This window comes from Marmota monax, unplaced genomic scaffold, assembly GCF_021218885.2.
Source record: "Marmota monax isolate L192 unplaced genomic scaffold, Marmota_monax_Labrador192_F-V1.1 WCK01_AAM20220418_F8-fsc00117, whole genome shotgun sequence".
NCBI classification, from domain to species: domain Eukaryota; kingdom Metazoa; phylum Chordata; class Mammalia; order Rodentia; family Sciuridae; genus Marmota; species Marmota monax.
Window position 1 is genome coordinate 2,663,747 of NW_026693023.1, and position 19,972 is coordinate 2,683,718.

Genomic DNA, 19,972 nt, shown 5'->3' on the forward strand with positions numbered 1-19,972 from the left:
TGGTAGTATTACATTGTCTCTGTTGGCACTGGAAAATATTTGTTTTTTTCATTTTATTTAATGCTGGTAGTTGGGTTTTGTTTTTGTTTTGTTTCATTTTTTGTGAGTCCACAAGCTTGCTGTGTAACTTTTCAGTTGACAAGATCATTTAAAATCTCTGACCATTAGCTTCCTTCTAGGAAAAACAAAAACAGGAAACCAAGCAAATTCTATTTGGAAAGATGGGAGGTACTTACAAATATGGACTTCTGTGATTCTGTTGATTAATATTTATGAAACTATGTAGGCCCATGTTGTATTAAACATTAGTAAAAGAGACATAGTTATAAAAAAACATATAACTATAGGAGATTAAGTCACAATAATGTGCTATGAATTAAACTCAGTAACTAAAATATTAATTAACAATTATTTATATATCAGCTATACATCACACATTTTTGAAAACACAGAGAAATATAAGGCATTATCTGTGGTCTCTAGGAACTTAGTCTGTTTAAGAAAATGAAATAGCTAAAAGAAATTAAGGAATGACAGTGAACATATCATGGATGGTAAAATGCTGATAATTAAGGGAATAAGAAAATTTTATAAACATGATCATTGTTTATGGGATATTTCTAAATACCAGGCAGGTATTGAGTTGCAATAATCTTTTCAGCAAAATGCAGTGACAAGCCTATCTAGACCACTTGCTCCATTGTAGCAAGTTTAAAAAAAAAAAAAAAAATGAAACCTAAGATGAGCCAATTTCCGAGCTCTGAAGGGCAGGCAGAGGACTTTGGGCTTTGGGATAGTTCAGAGGAAAGCATGGCAACTTCTAGAGCAGGAGAGTGGCACCATGAACATAGCAGATGGTTAACCATGCAGGCTGGAGAAATTTGGGTCTAAATAAGATATGGTGAGAAGGTCAAAGATGGTAGCTAACGTTTAAGTTTTATAAATACTATCATAATAATAATGATGATGATGGTAACACCTATAATATTTATTAGTAGCTGTATTAATATAATTAATCAAACTCATAATTGTGTCCCCTGGACTCTTCATCATGGATGTAAAAAGAGAGATTTAGAATAGACAAAAGGGACACATGCTAGATTGGAATTTATTCCAGTCGATCAGAGCGTACTGCAAATTCCAATTCTCACCCTGGAAAAGCTCTTTTTTCTGTTGATGTTACACTTGCCTGTAGCACTTCTCTGTTCTTGAGTGCTTGAGAGGAAGAGGTAGGACTCTCATAGATATGGACACTGAGTTCTTCAGCCAACCATGTCTTCGGATTTCTTTTGGCCCCTCATATATATATATATATATATATATATATATATAATCCTGCTATGTGCTTACTAGGTATTTGTGAACTCATTTTTACTTTGATTCTCCAAGGTAGATTGAACAAAGTCATTTTGTTCCTGTGGGAACCAATTTAGATGCAGTTTTGTCTAAAATCAGGTACACTGACTAAATGTTCTAAATAGTTCTCTTCCTTTTTTCTCATAAAATCAGCAAGGCAGCCATATGGATTTATTGAGCTCCCACGAGTCAGCTCTGTTCTTGTGCTGAGGAAAAAGGAATGAACAAAACCATGCTGATCTCTGTCTCATGGAGACGATAGGTTATTGCACATAACAATCATGTTTCAAGTAATTGATTTAATTATAAATTATTGATGTGCTGAGTGCTGTGAAGGAAATTAGGGAACTCAGGGAATAGATAATGGGAAGCTAAACTAGTCAGAAGCTGAGGCTCTGGAACACATACTGTCTCTTTGAAATAAAATGCACCATTTTGAAATATTTGTAGTAAATTATTGAAGTACAAAGAAAATATTTAGATGCTTTATCATAAAATGAGTCTGGTAGATAGGATGAAAAATCTCCTCTGAATCTCTGAACTGTTTGATGAGACAAGGAAGGGAATCCTCCAGAGAGGAAGACCAGACCATGCATTAGCAGCCAATATGTCACTGTGTCACAGTGACGTGGAGATGCACAGGATGAGGATTGATCCCGTATCCGATGAAATTCTTTGACCCCTAATGTAAGGATACGTCATGTCGAATAAACATTGGCAAGGGTTTCAGACTGCAGCTAAGAATTTCAGAACAAGCTGTGCAAACAGAGTTTTAGGAAGGGCACCAAGGTTCAAACAAGAAGGAGGTCATACATAACCACTGCCACCCTCATTATTGGGATTGTATGTCCTAGACACTGAAATACAACATTTGATGAGAGTGAGGACAACTTAGTTGGTTTTTTTTCCCCTCTCAATATTTACACATGAATCCAGGGGGGCCACTATGTGTATCCTGTTATCTCATGGATTGAAAACTTGTCCCAGGATCATAATAAAACGGGAAAAGAAAGAGATACACCAGCTGAACAGTAAAGGGGAGGTATAGGTTAGATCTGAAGGAAACATTATTGCAACATTTATATTTAATATTTTCTTTAATGATGTTGAAGAGGGCATTCTCTTGAGGACATGGATGTCTTTTGCAGATGGTACTGTAAAGAACATTTGTGTAAAACACAAATTAGAAAAGCATATACAAACCTCAAGAAATTTCACTTAACGTTTGATAACAGAATAAGATTCATCTTGGAAAAATGCAGACTAATAGTAACAATACATTTGGGAAAAGAATAATCTACAATGCAGATACTCAGCCAGTGAGTGGGCGAGTTCTGGCCAGAATGCCGAGCTGGCTGAGGAGTGAGAAAAGTCAGGGTTTGCAATATGATACTATAGAAAAACAGACCAGCACTCTGAGCTGGTGTATACACTGCCAGCTGAAGTTTACAGAGTGACAGCAAAAGGCCATGACACCTAACACAAACCAGCCAGGACTCCTCACTACATATTTGTTGACATTTCTATCATTCGATGTTTATAAACATAGACACCAAATAAATAATTTCAGATTCTGTACATTGTGGAAGGAAATGCCATAGCTAGTATTGAGGAAAAGCCTCTTCTTTTTGGACAGGGTATTTTTTAAATCATCCAAATATTTCATCGTAGAGCAATAATTACAGGGTGAGGGAACACAGGGTGTGGACTCTGTCTCCCTTTGCCTGCCTCCTCAAGGGAGGGCCTGATGAAAAGGATGCCAGAAAATAAAGAAAGGATATCTAAGAATGGTTTATAAAGTGAACATAAGTGATAAATGGTTTATAAAATTAGCCAGTCTCTGTAACCAGATGTTTCTTGAAGTCTGTGATATCTTGAATACATTTAGTCTCCACCAATAAATAAATTAAAATAATTTTATTAATTAGAATATAAAAGTATACCAGACACTGAGCTGATTCTCAAATGCATCTATAGATAATCAATTGCATAGTAAGCATGTCAGGTTATTCATCTGTCAGGTTATTCATTGTATGTTTTATTATCAAAATTGTTTTTGTAATGTATTGTTATTATATTCTTCAATTTACTTAAGCCAGTAGATATAATTGGTAGTACCCCTAAAATAGTCATGGTTTGAAGGGTTGTTGAGAAATTAATTATTAGGAACCATTTAGTGGCTTAAAGAAAACCCCTGTACCTTACAACTAATGTAAAGCTGTGAATCCAAAAGCTGGATACTTAATACTATATTATACATAGACTCTATGTATAATTTAGTGTTAACTAAATTTGGCTAATCCTCAGGTTTAGTTTATCTTAATATGAACTTTAAAAAGTCAAATGATTTTATCTGGCACTGCATAAGACTGAGAAAACACAATATTAAAATATATGCCATTTTGAGGCAAATGTTTTTTTTTGAAAACACCAGTTTTTATTTTACTGGTGTTGAGCAGAAGTCTTTAAGTTAGTAAACTGTACTACTTCATCAAATCTAAGGTAAACTTGTGTTTCAGTAGCAAGATTTAAATTTAGATGATAAACTTGCTCTTAAAAGAACCATGTACTCTTTCCAAATTTACAAACACAAAGTTAAAAGGTTTTACTTTGGGAAGAAAGTCTGCAGGGATTCGAACACTTGCAATTTAAAAACTTTGAGGGGAGTCCACAGAGGACAGTCTATCATAAATTATAAAAATAAAAGAGATGTTCAAGATAGACCTGTACTTGGCAAATCTGTTTACTTATAAGTTTCTTTTTGTATAGTTCTCTATTGGAAATTGTATTCTGATCTTAGGTTCAGTTTAACAAACATCTTGTGAAAGCTCTTGGTGAGCCAGGCATTGAGGTAGGCATTAGAGATATGAAATGGTCAAAATGTGATCATTGATTTCCCAAACAGATAAGCACAACACAGGTAAATACAGTGTAAGGAATCCAGGTCAGGGTGCAGTGCGAGTCCCATACAAGGAAACTTCACTCAGAATGTGGAAGTGGGGAGAGGAGAGATGGAAGTGGGGATGGTTACTTGGAAGAGCTTCCTATGAGTTTAAACAAACTAAATCTTCATTCCATTAAAAACAAATGTAGGACAAAGATTATTTAAAGCAAATATTACAATTTTAAAAAAGATTTCCATCTTCTGATCTGATGAATGAAACAAATGATAGATATTTCTGAAGTTAAAGCAGGTATTTGATTCTTACTCAGATCTTCAAATTCTACAAAATAAAATCCTTGAGACTTGCTGAGACTTATGCCAAAGTATATTTTCAAACTCAGATTAAATTTACCAAGTTCATAACTTCCAGGAAAGTGATAGATTGAATGCTTAACATATAACACTAATAGAAATACAGCAGAAGTCAGACAGTCTCCCTGTCCTTTTAGAAGTAATTCTGTAGGATTTCATCCAAGCTGTAGATCAGATGAGTTTTCATTTGCATATGCTTTCTGTGCAGTCAGTGCAGTTGGCTTATGCACAAACTATCCCAGTTTCCACTTCCTTCCAGCTGATTTGGCTATAACTCTGGATGTCAGTGAAAGTTACATGATGACTTCTCTTGCTGGCCACTTGAATTGCCAGGGTATTTCCAATTAGTTTTACCTCTGAGATTGTCTTCACAGCCCATTTTATAAAAATATAACTATTTTGTGTGGGGAGGTGGGGCTTGTAGATGCTAGGCAAGCACTGTACCACTGAGCTATATCCCCAGCTCACAAAAATGGTTTTTAGAAGTTCTTGAGTTCTCTTGTCCCTAACTGGTAATGCACTGAGAGGAAATGATATCAGAGGTTTCTAACAGAGATTCTATTAAGATGAGCATCAATTCCCAGAACCTCCATGGTAAAATATATTTTTGATAACCACTTAGTTAAATCCCTTCATTTTATCACTGAGGAAATAAGGCCCAATAAAGCCAAATATCCAATAGCAAGATACTGTGGTGTCAGGATAGAGGGCCTTAGCTTCCATCTTCCCAATTTGGGGTCCCTTATAACTTAAATTTTAAAATAGATACAGATCTCTTGGGAATTTTGATAAAATGAAGGATCCTACCTGGTAATTCTGGATTTTGACCTGAGTTTCTACATTTCTAATAACAAGTTACTAGGAGATGCTAATGCTATTTATTCATGGACTACACTTTGAATAATCATAGGGCTTTCTAACACTAGGAAATAATTTTTAAAAATTTATCCTCTAAGTGAAGATAAACATGAGCAAAAGGATTGTTCTGTTTCACATATAGCTGATAATTAAAAAAATAATTTTGATACCTCAAGTTGCTCTAGTGTTATTATATCAAATAATCTGTATGATCTTATACTGGGGTCAACTGCCTGCCCATGATGCTTATTTCCTAGCAAACATGTTATACATTCATAACAATCAGAGAATTGATGGGTAAGATTTTTGACCCCATTTATGTAGTGCCATATGTTCTCTAATCATATAAGATGCCTAAGTGACGATTTCCTAGTAAATGTATTCCTTCTGTTAAAGAACTTATGATTCCTTGGCTATTTGTTCATTTCATGATCCTTTAATAAGGATCTTTCTTTTCCTTTCCTTCTTTTTTCCTTTCTCTTTCTCTTTTCTTTTTTCTTTTCTTCCTGGGGATTGAGCTTAGGAACTTATACGTGCTAGGCAAACACTCTAACATTGAGCTACACCCAGACCCCTGATTTATTTATTTTTTTCTTTTTTTGGTGACAGAGTATCACTAAATTGCCAAGTGTAACCTTGAACATGGGATCTTCCTGCCTCAGACTCCTTTGTAGCTGGAATTACAGGCATGTGCCACTACATCCAGCTAAATAAGGATATTTCTCGCCCCACATGAATATAACCTCTCTCTCTCTTCCTATCTCTATCTTGGTCTTTCTGTCTCTCTCACACATGCTTAGACACAGAGTATTCATATATTTAACACCATGTTCTTTATAGAAAACAAGTAGATTATTGTGTGCTCATTATGAGAATTTAAATTTTTATGAAGAATGAAATCAGGTAAGATGAAATGGTTATTAGAGATTATATCCTTAATTATGGAATTGCCTACTGAGGTATAGAGTATGTCTATATGGATTTATAATCTTGGTTCACAAACAAAACAACCCTATTTTCTTTAGAAATTATTTGTCAAATAAGTTATATGGAAAATTTTCCATGTATTTTTCTTATTTATCTGTGTAGACATTCTTATTAAAGCTTGGAAGATGACATCTTTATGAGAAATAACCCTACCTCACAGGTGTTAGTTCTTATTCAAATAGTTCTCTAAGTAGCTCCTTCTCTATTTTCTGCAGCAAAATTATTCTAAGTGAGAATAATCAGTTCACTTATATATAAGTGTTTGAAAGAGTTCAAAGGGGTTCTACCATTATAAAATGTTTGTTGTTTACTCTTACGGGTATTATTGTTAGTTTTCATAATTATACTACACAAGTTCTCATGGGGCAAAAAATCTGGCACTGCTACTCGATATTTACATGTACCAAATTATGTAGTAACTTTCTTAGTATTGAGTTTGGCTTGACAGGAAAGTAAATTACGCCTGTATTAGTAAAACTAAATAGTTTTATTCATCTCTCTTTGAGGCCAAGATAATAGTGTTCATTCTCATTTACTCTGGAAAAGAAGAGAGTGTATTAAAAAAATCACTAGGTATGTGCTTTCAGAGCTAAATTATATTAGGTGCTTTGCATGATGGTTATGATGAATGATTAAAAATTATAACTATGGGTGTTGAACATTTAAATAAAGATTGTTTCCACCAGTAAGTATATTTAAGTATATTTGCTTCATAGAATCCTTCATTCAGCTTTTTTACTAGAGCATGATATTGGGTAAAGTGCATACAATTTAAAATCCTTTGGATACTAAAATAATAGTCATAAACAGAATAAATAAAAGGACTCTCATATCTAAATCTAGCCCCACTGCATGGCCTTAAGAACAGTTTAATATCAAGAGCCTAGAAATTTGATAGGTAAATGTATTAGTGGAATAAAATATAAATTTTATATAATTTCAAAATAGTTTTACCTTAAATGCAAGAAGGATATCTATTAAATACTTTTGTAGAAAAAAAACTTCTAAATTTTAAGGTATATTCATTTGGAACAATTAAGTGAAGTTTATAGTAATAAAAATCTCCTACTATGTGTCTTGTAACAATAAAAATGAGATTAATTTGTAATATTTTCTAAAAACCGTGATTACTGACAAGTTTTTCTTATCAGGAATCAAGTTAGATTATAAAAATTGTTCAACACCTATTGTGTAACCATTTATCTTACAATTTAGAAAATAGCTATAAAATAATGGGAAAACTGGGTGTGCACAGCATCAAAAGCTCAAGATCCCTTGATAAGAAAAAACATGGGCAGAGCCATGAAGGAAGCAGTTACCAAAGCCAGTGCTTTAACATGGAAAGAAATCAGTGCTCACAGTCAGAAGGAAAAAGAGACATGTCCCTCCTTGCCACCCTGTTCAGCTTAAACTAGTTTAATTTCACTTGAGTTAAATTTCAGTTAATTGATCTTTGGAAGAATGCAGCAAACCACCAAAATTGGTGACCCACAGTTTTCATGAGGTGTGGTCTTCTCAATGTTGTGCTGTTTCTTTTCTTTATGTTGTTCAGTACCAGGTTGTTTTTAGGAGTCTCCATATTCCATAGGAGGAAAAATTGCCAGTCTGAAAGTTCAGTGTCTTTAGCGTTCTATTGCTTATCACATTTTTGCCCTCTAGGTGCCAACCTGGATTCACTGGAGCAAGATGTACTGAGAATGTGCCCATGAAAGTCCAAAACCAAGAAAGTATGTTAAAATAATCTGAAATTTGTTTTCTCCCCCAAACTACAGCAACAATCACTACCACTTGGTGCTTTTACAGCTCAGTTGTAACTGATTCCTTTTGTTCTCATTATGGTTTGTCCACTCAAGGCATAAAACCCACTCACTATGATATTTAGCTCTCTCTCTCCACATAAGTCCCAAAGTCATAAATGTAAAACAGTGGTCAGTTGGGATGGTCTGTGATGTTGGCAATCGATGACAGCAAGCCAATGAAAAAAAATATACTTCCTCCCAACATCTTTGTCCAAAGCTATCAAATAAAAAAACTGAGATGAATCAAACATTAGATTTTAATTTTAAGTGGCTCCCTTTGAAAGAAAGAAGTCACTTAAAATACTGGGATCTTTTCGTCATACGAACTTGAGAACTACGTTTTGTTCAAAATTTTAACCATTTAGGGGAAATGCCGGAGTCTGAAAGCCATGATTAGGACGAAGATTCAGTTCCTGAGGGTGAACTCACCAAGTTCAGTCAAAAGACACAGAAGGAGCTTCTTTCTAGCATATATTCACCTCTTCTCTTTTTCTCTGTTTTTTTCTACCATTGTTTTTTGTTTCTTCTCTCAGGTGCCCAAATGAGTTTACTGGTGATCGCTGCCAAAACTACGTAATGGCCAGCTTCTACAGTACGTCCACTCCCTTTCTGTCTCTGCCTGAATAGGAGCATGCTCAGTCGGTGCTGCTTTCTTGTTGCTGCATCTCCCCTCAGATTTCACCTAGAGCTAGATGCGTTTTACCAGGTCTAATATTGACTGCCTCTGCCTGTCGCATGAGAACATTAACAAAAGCGATTGTATTACTTCCTCTGTTCGTGACTAGTTGGCTCTGAGATACTAATAGGTGTGTGAGGCTCCGGATGTTTCTGAAATTGATATTGCATAATGTGATACAAATTGATAGTCAATATCAAGCAGTGAAATTATAATAAAGGCATTTAAAAGTCTCACTTTTATTGATAAAATAAAATCATTGCACTGAACAGTCCATATTCTGTATACCATGTCAACATCCTGAAAAGGCTGTTGCTAAGCTGTAACCAATATGCACTCAAAATGATGGTAAGTTAATTTTGGTTCTGAGTGTGTTATTTATACCAAATAAACATCATCAAAAGAGTTCAGATGTTTTTCTTCATTAACCAAACAGTTTGCATGTAGGCATTAAAAAAGAACAGCACTGAGTAGGAAAATTAAAAGCAAACATTTCAACACGAATGAAATATTCTGCCTTCTATTTATGTTGCTTAGGGAACAAGTAATTCAGAACTAGTTTAAAGAACCATTTTGTGTTAGCATTTCTTTATATTAGCATGTCTTCATGTTAGTTTCAAAGGTAAATTGAGGAAGAAATAGTTATTATTTTTTAAATGTGTTACTTTGAAATATAACGGTTTAACTCTATATAAATATGTGTATATATATATATATATATATATATATATATATTTAATGCAGAACAGGAAAATCACAATGCGTTTTTATGACTTCATGATGTTTGGAAAATTATTCCTAAAATACCCAATTCACATTGTGTATAATTGCACGTATAATTAACTTATGTATTTGTCCTTTTGTTGTGAACTGGGATTATAGCTTTAAGTAATGTAACTTTCAAAACAATGTATTTGACATAGATCCATTTTTGGTTATTCATTTAGGTTGAGGGTTGGTATTTTTTCTGTATTGTCCAAATATTTTAGGGTTTGTGGTAATATTATCATTATCACAGCTTCAGAACTCTACCACTGTAGCATGAAACCAGCCACAAAAAAATGCATGGACTTACGTGCATGGCTGTGTTCCATTAAAACTTTATTTACAGAAGCAGGCAGTGGGCTGGAATTGGTAACCCCTGTTTTGCCACTTCCTGTAAATTGCTCACCCTGAAAAATATGTCATAGTTTATTGCAGTTTAAATTCAAATAACATAAGAAACAAGCTGGTCACTTGAGGACCTTAAAATAATCAAATTTGTCCTTGTTTTTGATGCACACAATGAATAAGGATTTTTTAACAGTTATAAAAGTTATCAGAATGAATTTTAGAAGCCCTTATGAGGAGATAACACCCATAATTATCATTTATTTAGTGAAATAATACTTAACATATTACATAGGCTATATATCAGAGGTTGCCATAGGCTGTCTATTATTAAATGAATGGCAAATTGGCATTGCTCATTTTTTCAAACATAGTCTTTGTTGTATTCACAAATATTTAAATATGTTGGGCAGGAATTTTCTCTCCTTATCTCTGGATGATTTTTTTTTAAGGTAGATAGTATGGAAGCTAAAAATATAATGGGAAAAAAAACAAATTTATTGAATATCTGACCCATTTTTTTTAGAAATTTGTGTGTTTCTATTTAAATAGCATAGATTTAGCAAAGCCATGTGATTATACAAATACAATAAAATCAAATTTTAGAAATTAATGACAATTCAGAACATTTAAGTTATTTCTTAAAATTTTGGTGTTTCATTGTGCATTGAAGACAATGTTGGATCACCATATAAAGAAAGTATTAAACATGAAGATATTTCCCAGAACAATAATGCACTTAGATCTGATATAGATAACCAAACAAAATGTTTTCATTCATTTTTGGGCCATTTTCACTTTCACAGACACAATTTTAAAATAGCCACTCTCTATTTGTGAACTCCAAAGTGTGACTCCTTAAATAAATTCTTTAGTAAGCTCTCAATGACATTTTTGGAAGACATCCAGGAAATTAGCATTTATATTTAACCTGATTTAACAAAGATTGATAGGAAGCACATTTATGAACAAAACATGTAATGACTGCATTATTGATGCCTCATGTCTGGAAAAGCAAGAGCTTCCAATCAGACATTGCTTTCCAGAATTGTCTTGCCCAGAGTTCATTCTCTAATTCTTTATGCCTGAAATTTTCATTTTTTTTCTCTCTGCAAATTCCTACATAGAGACAGCAAAATAAATTTTTGCTGCTCTAAGAATTTCATGTTCAAATAGCAGTGAAGGCTAAGAAAAGGCTAGAATGTGTTTCTAGCAAGGTCACTTAATTGTTTGTTTGCTTGTGAACATAATGTCTGGAGGGAATTACATGGATTTGAAGTAAAAGGTAGTCCCTAGCCTCAAAGAGAAATAATTAAAACCTACCCAACCACATTTGTAGTTGAAAATAGCATTCAAAAGAATTACAATATTTTGAATGTTTATGGACATATAATTTACACATTATTAGGATTTGATAAAGTAATTCTGGCCAGTATATCTCATGGGCCATTTTTTAATTTATAAAAATGTATTTAAAATGAAAGAAAGGAACAAATGTATATTTTATATGACAGTCATTTTTCTCAAAATATAACGTATTTATAGCCCTTCCTAAGGAAATATTGTCAAGTTTGGTCAGTTTTAAATTTGACCTATCTTGACACAATCCCAAGTAATATGATTGTGTTCACCAATATGTGGCATGGGGTGTGTGTGTGTGTGTGTGTGTGTACATGTAATTCATAATCAATATGTAGACTTCATGAAGAAAAAAAAGAAAAAGCATTCACAACTTCAGAAGATAATGGTAGTAAAGAGCAAATATGTCCTTAGAAGCTAACAAATAATAAGAACTAGTTATGAGAATAGCTCAAACTGCAGGATATTTTAAAAGAATGCAATTTTAGAACATTTAGGCACATTGTCAAAATGATTAAATTTATCCCATTTCCTTAAAAGTAGCTGTGAATCATATGTTATTATTGTATTAGTTATTTCACAGATTTCTAAATGCTTTCAAAACCTGTTGTAATAATGTATTTATCAAATGGTATCCTGATAACAGTAGAACAAAGACACTCCATCTATGACAAAATTCATAAGTTCCAACTGAGTGTGAGATTTTACTCTGTGTGTGTGTGTGTGTGTGTGTGTGTGTGTGTGTTCATGTGCATGTGGATCCTGGGAATAAGGAGAAAGTCTGCTATTACATTTCAAAGGGCTCAATGACAATATGGATTGGCATATGTGAAAATAAAAGTATCTACATTTACAAAGGTAAGTCTAAAATTAAAGTCAGACACTAAATTGGTCCAGTTTGGAATTGGCATTCAGAGAATTCCTTTAGAAGTTTTATAGGTACAAGAAATCAGAACTACACAGTCTTCGACATTATTTGCATAAACAGTTCCAAGATGTTACAGAACAAATACTGGAATGTCTCAGAATTTTAACAGAAGCCATAATTGCAATGGATATATAATTTTGGTGAAAGAAAGTTGTTTTATTGTTCTTTCCACTAATGCAGTTGAAAATTTAAATTAACCTCCAGGTTAATCAGTTTTCTAAAAGTAATTATAAAATCCTAAGGCAAAGGATTAGTGAGTCAATACTTAATAGTTTCTGAAGACTCTTAGATTTAAATTAATTTTTTATATCACTGAGGGCACAGCAGGAAATCACATGTAGAAAAGGAAACTAAATTGTTTACAGTAACCTTTGTGTTTTTGAATTATTAATTTAATTTGAAAAATGTAGTGGCTAGGCAGCAATTCAATAGGAAGCATGTGATACATAATGAGACTAAGCCAACATTAGATTAAATAGAACAGATAGAAATAACCTCTTCACAAAATGAAAAGTGTTTGCATATTCTGCTTTTTTGAATTATGATGAAAGAAATGTAACCACCAACAGTAGAAATAAATTAGAGCAGTTTTTGCTCCGGGTCTAGAATGACCAATGCATGTTTCCTATGCTTGTTTCCTTGTTAAGGCTTATGGCCAGAAGATTCCAGTTTTAAATACCAATTTCCCATTGAATTATTTGAAATTGGACCTGCCTGATATGAATGACTTCCCTTGAAATGAAATTATAGTTAGGCTCACAGACTTACCTATAAAACTGTAAATGCAGCAATATGTATGCATGGGCATGCTACTAATTTTATTGAAAACTTAACTAAGCTTTCTATGCAACTAATATAGATCATTAGCAGTGTTCACGTAGGCATGGAAAAATGAATCTTTGGAATGAGTTACTCCAGATATGTCTTGGTTTTAACCCTTAAAATATTACTGACTGGTAGAAGTGAAAAGCAAGAGATGGAGGGGCACATAAAAGGGAAATTGGGTCACATTCTTGAAAATTTATTATTGATTTCCTTGAGAAATGAATTTTTTTCACATCAATGTGCCAAAGTTTACATGAAGAAAGCAAATGGGGAAAAAATGTCAATTTGACAAACTGAACATTGTTCAGAGGCAAAAGAAATTTGTTTGGATTTGAATAATTTATTCTACTATGAATATCTCATGTAACCAAATTAACTCTATATTCCCTAGCTTTTAATTAGTGAAAAATTCAGATTATTGTCTGAGTACATTGGACCCAAGGCAGAAGAAAATAATACATAGTGCCTCCTATTATCAAATACATAGTACATATGTATTTTTAATTTGGGAAGTTTTATTTCCTTAAGATGCTGCAAGTTTTAAAGTTTATCTTTTAGATATATCCCAAGGGCTTTCAGAATTTTCCAGGGCACAAAAGTTGTGAAAAGTCAACCTGAGTGCCTTAAGTGCCCCAAGGTATAGCTGTAGATGTGTCTGTTTCCTCCTTCTGCTGGGCAACATTTTTTCATATCTCCTTTATTCCACAGGGTTGCCCAGTGAGGAAAGTGTATCACATGAATTAGGTCAATGAGAATTTTACATTTCCAAAGTCATTCCATCATTAAATGGCAGAGGCAGGACTTGAAACCAGGATGACTCCAGCGCGTACATTGCACTCTTCCCATCTCTGCAGGAGGAGCTTTCTCCATGCCCAAACTGAGTAACACCCCTCCATACCTTTTTTCAAACTTAAGAGATGGCTCATTTTGTTAAGGTCTCATTCTGGCATCTCTCAAATCTGTGATCAAGGGAAGAAAATATAGACCTTATTTTATGCCATGCAGACATAAGTAAGAGAAATCCTCAAATTTCCACCCAATGAAACCAGACTATCAATTTTTGTTATAAGAATGAAAAGTGCCCTTCCTGGAGTTGTTGGGTTTTTTTTTTTTTTTTCCTTTTTTTTTTTTTTCTTTCTTTGCCTCTTTCTCCCATTTCCTTATTTGAGCCTATGCAGGTTCTGCTTTTCTGAAATCCAAGAGTGTCTAGAGCTGCCAGGATTGCTGTTTGTGGGCTCACACTTTTGAGTCTCTTTCCCTGCAGATCCTCTTGGTACCTGTGACCACCAGAGCCCAGCACTGTGGAGACATGATCTAATTGGCTCTAATTTTTACTTGAAAGAGTATGAAATTAAAATCAAAGGGTCCTAGAAACTATATCTCCCCTCCACACATACTATAAAAAATACATTTTTAAAAAAAAAATTTGCAATCTGAAAAACTGGTACATAGAGTTGTCCAATACCACACAGAAATTATGAGAAAAAAATGCAAGCAATCTCCAGTTTCTCACGTGCCTATCTCAGATTTTTTTAGGTAGAAGCATTTGTTGTTTTATTTGAATGAAACATGTTATGAAGTACTGAAGGAAGCGGAAGGAGAAACAGATTAGAAATAAAAATAAAAAATAATAAATACTGAAATGTAACTACACACAAGCAATGAAAAACATAAATCCAATGTGATAAAAATTTCAGACCAAATTACTCTCCTTTGGCTTCTACTCCTGACTCTGCCACTATGTGTCTTTCAGTAAATATAAAAATAAAAATAATAATTTACTTCCTTGGGACATTATTAAAATGAAAATGAAATAATACCAAGTGCTTTTTTGATGATTAAAAATAAAATAACATTGCTATTTTCAAGCAATGAGGAAAGTAGAGGATAGTTCAGCTATGAAAATTCTCCCTCAGTAAAGTCTTTTAAGGGTTAATAAAGAGAATGTTCTGGTATTTGCACATTATCTAAAATACAGAAGTTCCTGTGTGGACTCAGAGTGGCATACCTGAGCACTGCTTTGTTAACCACCCATTTGTCCTGTTCAATGTGCACGCACAGAGAGCTATAATAGTCATGTGTAATGTGTTTTGGAGTGCAGTGTATTGCTCTTTCTGAAACTTTTTCCCTTTCTTTCTTTTTTTGTCAACTTTCTGCATTGGCAGAGCATCTTGGGATTGAATTTATGGGTATGGACCAATCATCATTCCTTTTAGCCTGCAGAATTTTAGAGCCTATGAGCTGAAATCTTTTTCCCTTCCTACTCTTACTTTTCAGTTCCTAACTAATTTCCTTTTTCTTTAGAAGGGATCATACAGCTATAACAATGATTTCTCTGCTGTCAATCTATGATTAGTTTATTGAAATGTTACTGAATGCAGCAGTTTTTAAAGTCTCAAGCTACTTTCCTTCAGTAATAGTTTAAAATCACCTGCCCCTGCTGCTACATTCATGTACATCCCACATTGTGTGACAGACCCACTGATTGGATTTGGCTATCCTTTAAAAAAAAAAAAAAAAACTGGGGTAAGTTAGAGTGGTGCACAAGGGTAGAGGAGAAGTCAAACTAGGGGCATGAGAACAAAGGAAGCTTTAAATGTACCTGCTTAAAAAACACAGTACCTCTTAACTGATGGGCACTTAAGATACAATACAAAACCACCTATTTAATATAGTAAGAAAAAGCCCTTACAGTGCAACACAGTATTACGTGCACAGACTTGAATCACTCAAGTTTTCTGGAGATGTTCAAGTTTGACTCTAGTCAACTTCATTATCTAATGAGCAAGGAAATAGAAAACAGAAAGAAAGAAGCCTTGTGCTATTTTAGGTGGAAATTCCAGTGCTAATGGAATTAAATTTGAGTCACTAAGATGATCCAGACAAGTAATCAAATAGAAAATTTCACACTGTGAATATAAAAAATTTCTCTTATGAGCAGATGAGACTTGGGCATACTCCCGAAGGCCTTCATACTAAATAGTGGGGCGAAAAAGCCAGTTCTGCAAGGAACAGGAAGCTGTGCTCCTTTGCCTGGTCTTCACAGTGCCAGGCCAGGCTGTCTCACTGGAATGCTGCGTGCAGCTCTGGAACAGGGTCTGGGCTCAACAGCATAATGTCCTGCTTAACAGGACAGTATCTAATTCCTATGAAGCTGATTTCAGTGACATCATGCAGCAGGGGTGCCCTACAGCCTTTTTGGATGTCAACAACTGTCTACCCCTAATGTACTTTCTTATCTTGTGGCAAATGAGGCAGTTGCAAGCTCTAGCAGTTACAGGGATAGCAACTCAATGAACTGCCCCACCCCCAGCCCCCTCAAAAAAAAATCCAGAAGAAAACTCTTACTTTGATGAAAGCCCATATGTACATGAATAAGCCTTTGGGCATCAAAAAGCGTCTTCCAAGACTAGGGAGCCCAAGAGGGAGCAGCAGTTATCACTGTTGGGGGTTCCTCCCCCATGATAAAAAGTGTTCCGGTTTCTGCAGGGAGGAAAAAGATCCTGCCACTCCCCTTACCCCTTGTCACTCATAGGATAGCTCCTCCTTTATAACTTTTGGCTCTGACTATAGAATTCAATATTTGTATTTCAAAATAATGAAGTCAAATAGTTGAGATATACAGTTACTTCAGTAAGATCTTTCAAGGGTCAGTGAAGACTATGTGCTGGCATCTACATACCTGTAAGACTCACTTTTCAAAGCCCTCAGAGCATACTAGTCAAGGCCATTGCATCCTTAAAGAAAATTTGTTCTTAAAGATCAATTCAAACTGAGAAGGACAAGGGCTCTGTCCTTGGCCTGCGCACATCAGACTGAAAAATATGCTTGCTCTGATTCATACAATGCATCCAGCATTGCAACCCAGGAATATTTCCATACAGGAAGACTGATCCCCCAATTGGACTGACAGATTCTTGTTTTTCAGCAGAGTTCTGATTTGCTCTTGCCCTATGGGCCCTGCCACCTAAAGAATAAACTATGAAGCAAAGGGGGATAAAGGAACCTAGTCCTTCTGCTATGGTTTTCTATGTGTTTTTCCCTCAGCATATTACTATTGTAGAGATTACATGATCTGGCAAAATCATTTTAAAAAGTCATATAGAAATGTTTGTAGTGCATTTAGTTAAATGCTGATGTGAATATGGAGTTTTAATCCCAGGTCTGTATTCTGTAGGCTTTGCCTTTAATTAGTTCATTTTAGTACTCTTATATTATCCTTTGTCCTTTATTGAGCTTTTTATTCCCATGAAATAATCATTCAACTGGACACCATCTTCCTATGTACCACAGGGAGAAGGGGCCAGTCATTCTGTGCCATTGTTCACAAATCCAACTCAATCTATTTCATAGCAACAACCAAATGAAAATTTATCAAAAGGATCCCTGAGAGTGCACAATATCATTTTTCCCCTGACAAGCCTTCATGTATGACCCCACTTTTGAAGTTTGTAGAAGCAGTTTCTCAGCTTTTTCTAAAGGTAGAATGTCAGTTACTAGTGATCAGGTGCAACTAAGGTCTTGCCTTTTCTTTTGTTTTGTTGGCGGAGCTGGATATGGAACTCATGCTTGGCAAATTCTACCATTAAGCTGCATCCTCACCCCAGCCTTACCATTTTAAAAGAATTTTTTTTTTAAAAAAAGAGTAAGCCAGAGTGGAAAACTCAGGGCTCCACCCTTCCTGGTGGCAATAGTGACATTCATATTTCTTATTCAATTCATCACAGATGAAGGATCCCTGTTCTGCATCCTGGGCCCCATGGAGAAGGAACAGTGGGGTGATACCTCTGCATCTTACATATATATGCTAAAAACTGATTGGGATGCCAAGGTCAGGAAGGGAAGTTATAGCAGCCTCAGCTCACAGATAAAAACTCATAAAAATTAATTACCTGTCCTGTGGCTATGAAGGGAGAGGAGGCAACAGATACAAGCAATTAACATATAAGCACTCATATTCCATGTCCTCGTTTGACTTTTGCGGCTCAAAAATCCATGACACCAACTCTATGTCTCCCGTTGCAGTGTTGCATCGCAATGCACCAGCTGCTTTGCTTTCTAATTGTGGCTTGCACACAACTGCTAGCCTAGGGTAGGAGTTATGCTGTATGGGATAACCCTTCCAACTTTGCATCCACCTTTTCTTCCACCCAAGCATCTCCTCCTTCTGGTTTTCTTTTATTTATTTATTGTTCCTCCCTTAGTATCAGGCATGCTGTGCCAGGGACTTCAGAAGGCTCCCTAACTTTTAACCTTGTTTTCCCTTGTACTTGACTTCCTCACTCTCTCTGTCATTCTGTCAGCCTGTCTGTCCTCTCGGTTTGTTTTTCCTTTCTACTTCCAACCCCTTCAGTTTGTTTTTGTATAATCTATGCAGCATTCTACTCTTTTACCCACTGACTTCTATTCTCCTTCTCCTCCTGTTAATAATCAGTGCTCTATTAATTTGATTTGACAATGTTCTTGACCTGTTAACTGGAATTTGATTATCATGGGCTCGGCTTGTAGGAAATGTTTTGTTTAATGATAAGGTCCACTGTGTCCTAGAAATTAAAATTCACTTTTTCATCTCAAGAAAACTTCCTGTGAGTTGCCCTCTCTCCAAAGACTAAAAGTTATTGTTGCTGAGACTGAGAATGTACGATGGAAATATTCTTTAAGGGTCCCTTGCTGATGTCCTGATAAGCCAGTTTATCTGTACAATATTCTCCAGTTCTTGACCAGCTTAATAACTATCATGGCAAGTAAAGAGTTACTTACTATGTACTGGCTGAGTTCTCTTTCTGAGTGAACTTGTGAAGATCTTCCAATAAATGTAATTAGACTGTTGAAAGCTCAGCTCCTAAGGGATCAAGGTCCCCATTAAGTCAGCAAATCTTGTTAAGAACCTGACCTACCTTAGTATAATCAAGTTATCCCCCAAAGAAACTAATTTGCAAATAGAAAAATTTCCATGAATTAGAGAATAATTGCACATAGAGTAAAGTAGTACCTTTTTTCAAAGTTCTAAGCATCATACTTCCTTAGTAGAATATCTAATTTGCCAAGTTGGCCAATGTAGGAAGAAATACTCTATTCCAAATGATACATCATTTGTGCTAGTGACTTGTTTCTTTGGACAAATAAACCAGTTATCTAATTTCAACTTATGAAGTGATAAGCATTGTCCTCCAAAGAACAAAGCTTAATTTTGCTCCAGGACTACCTTACCCATCATATTAGATTTTCTTGGATACAGTGACTAATACTTGGATACAGTGCTACTCCATATTATGCTAACTATATTTTTACATTTTACTATTAAATCAAAGGAAACTTACATTAATATACTTGCTAACTACAAGCCAAGTTCATGTTTGCAGATGTCTTTTAATTTAATTTTTTAAGTTAGAAATGACTCTTTGTAAAGACCACTGGATATGAATGATGACATAAATAGCTGGGTTGGAGGTGAGGGTGGAGAAGGGAGGAAGGTGAAAAGGAGAGTATCAGAGCTGCCAATCTTAGCTCCTTTTAATGGTGTTTATTCCTGTTGTCTTTGCAAGAGTTTTTTTTTTTTAATTTTTGCAAAAGATTTTAAAATATCTACCATGTGTTAACCAAATTGCTATGTTATAATTAACGTTTATAATTTTCCAGTTTTATATTATGAAGATATATGTATATATATGTATATGTATATATATGTATATGTATATATATAGCTTGTTATTGGTATAATTTTTAGAGTATATTATTTTATTGTCAATGGACTCAGCTGGCTTTGTTATTGATGCTCAAAGTGTAGCACAGAGCATGTTGTTTCTTAGATTATGTCT

The 19,972-nt window shown here is 34.7% G+C and overlaps 1 protein-coding gene across 14 annotated transcripts in view; it reads left to right on the plus strand.

The window, feature by feature from the left end:
* Nrg1 (neuregulin 1) overlaps positions 1-19,972 on the plus strand; it is a 207,646-nt gene that overhangs the window by 175,104 nt on the left and 12,570 nt on the right. For 5 of the 14 annotated variants that reach the window (XM_058582315.1, XM_058582314.1, XM_058582319.1 and 2 more), the window contains 2 exons: positions 8,790-8,848; positions 15,320-15,343. In XM_058582315.1, the coding sequence (XP_058438298.1) occupies positions 8,790-8,848; positions 15,320-15,343 (83 nt within the window). Of the gene's footprint in view, positions 1-8,116; positions 8,185-8,789; positions 8,849-15,319; positions 15,344-19,972 lie in introns of those variants that run through there. The other 9 variants (XM_058582316.1, XM_046453301.2, XM_046453305.2 and 6 more) reach the window with 3 other exon arrangements.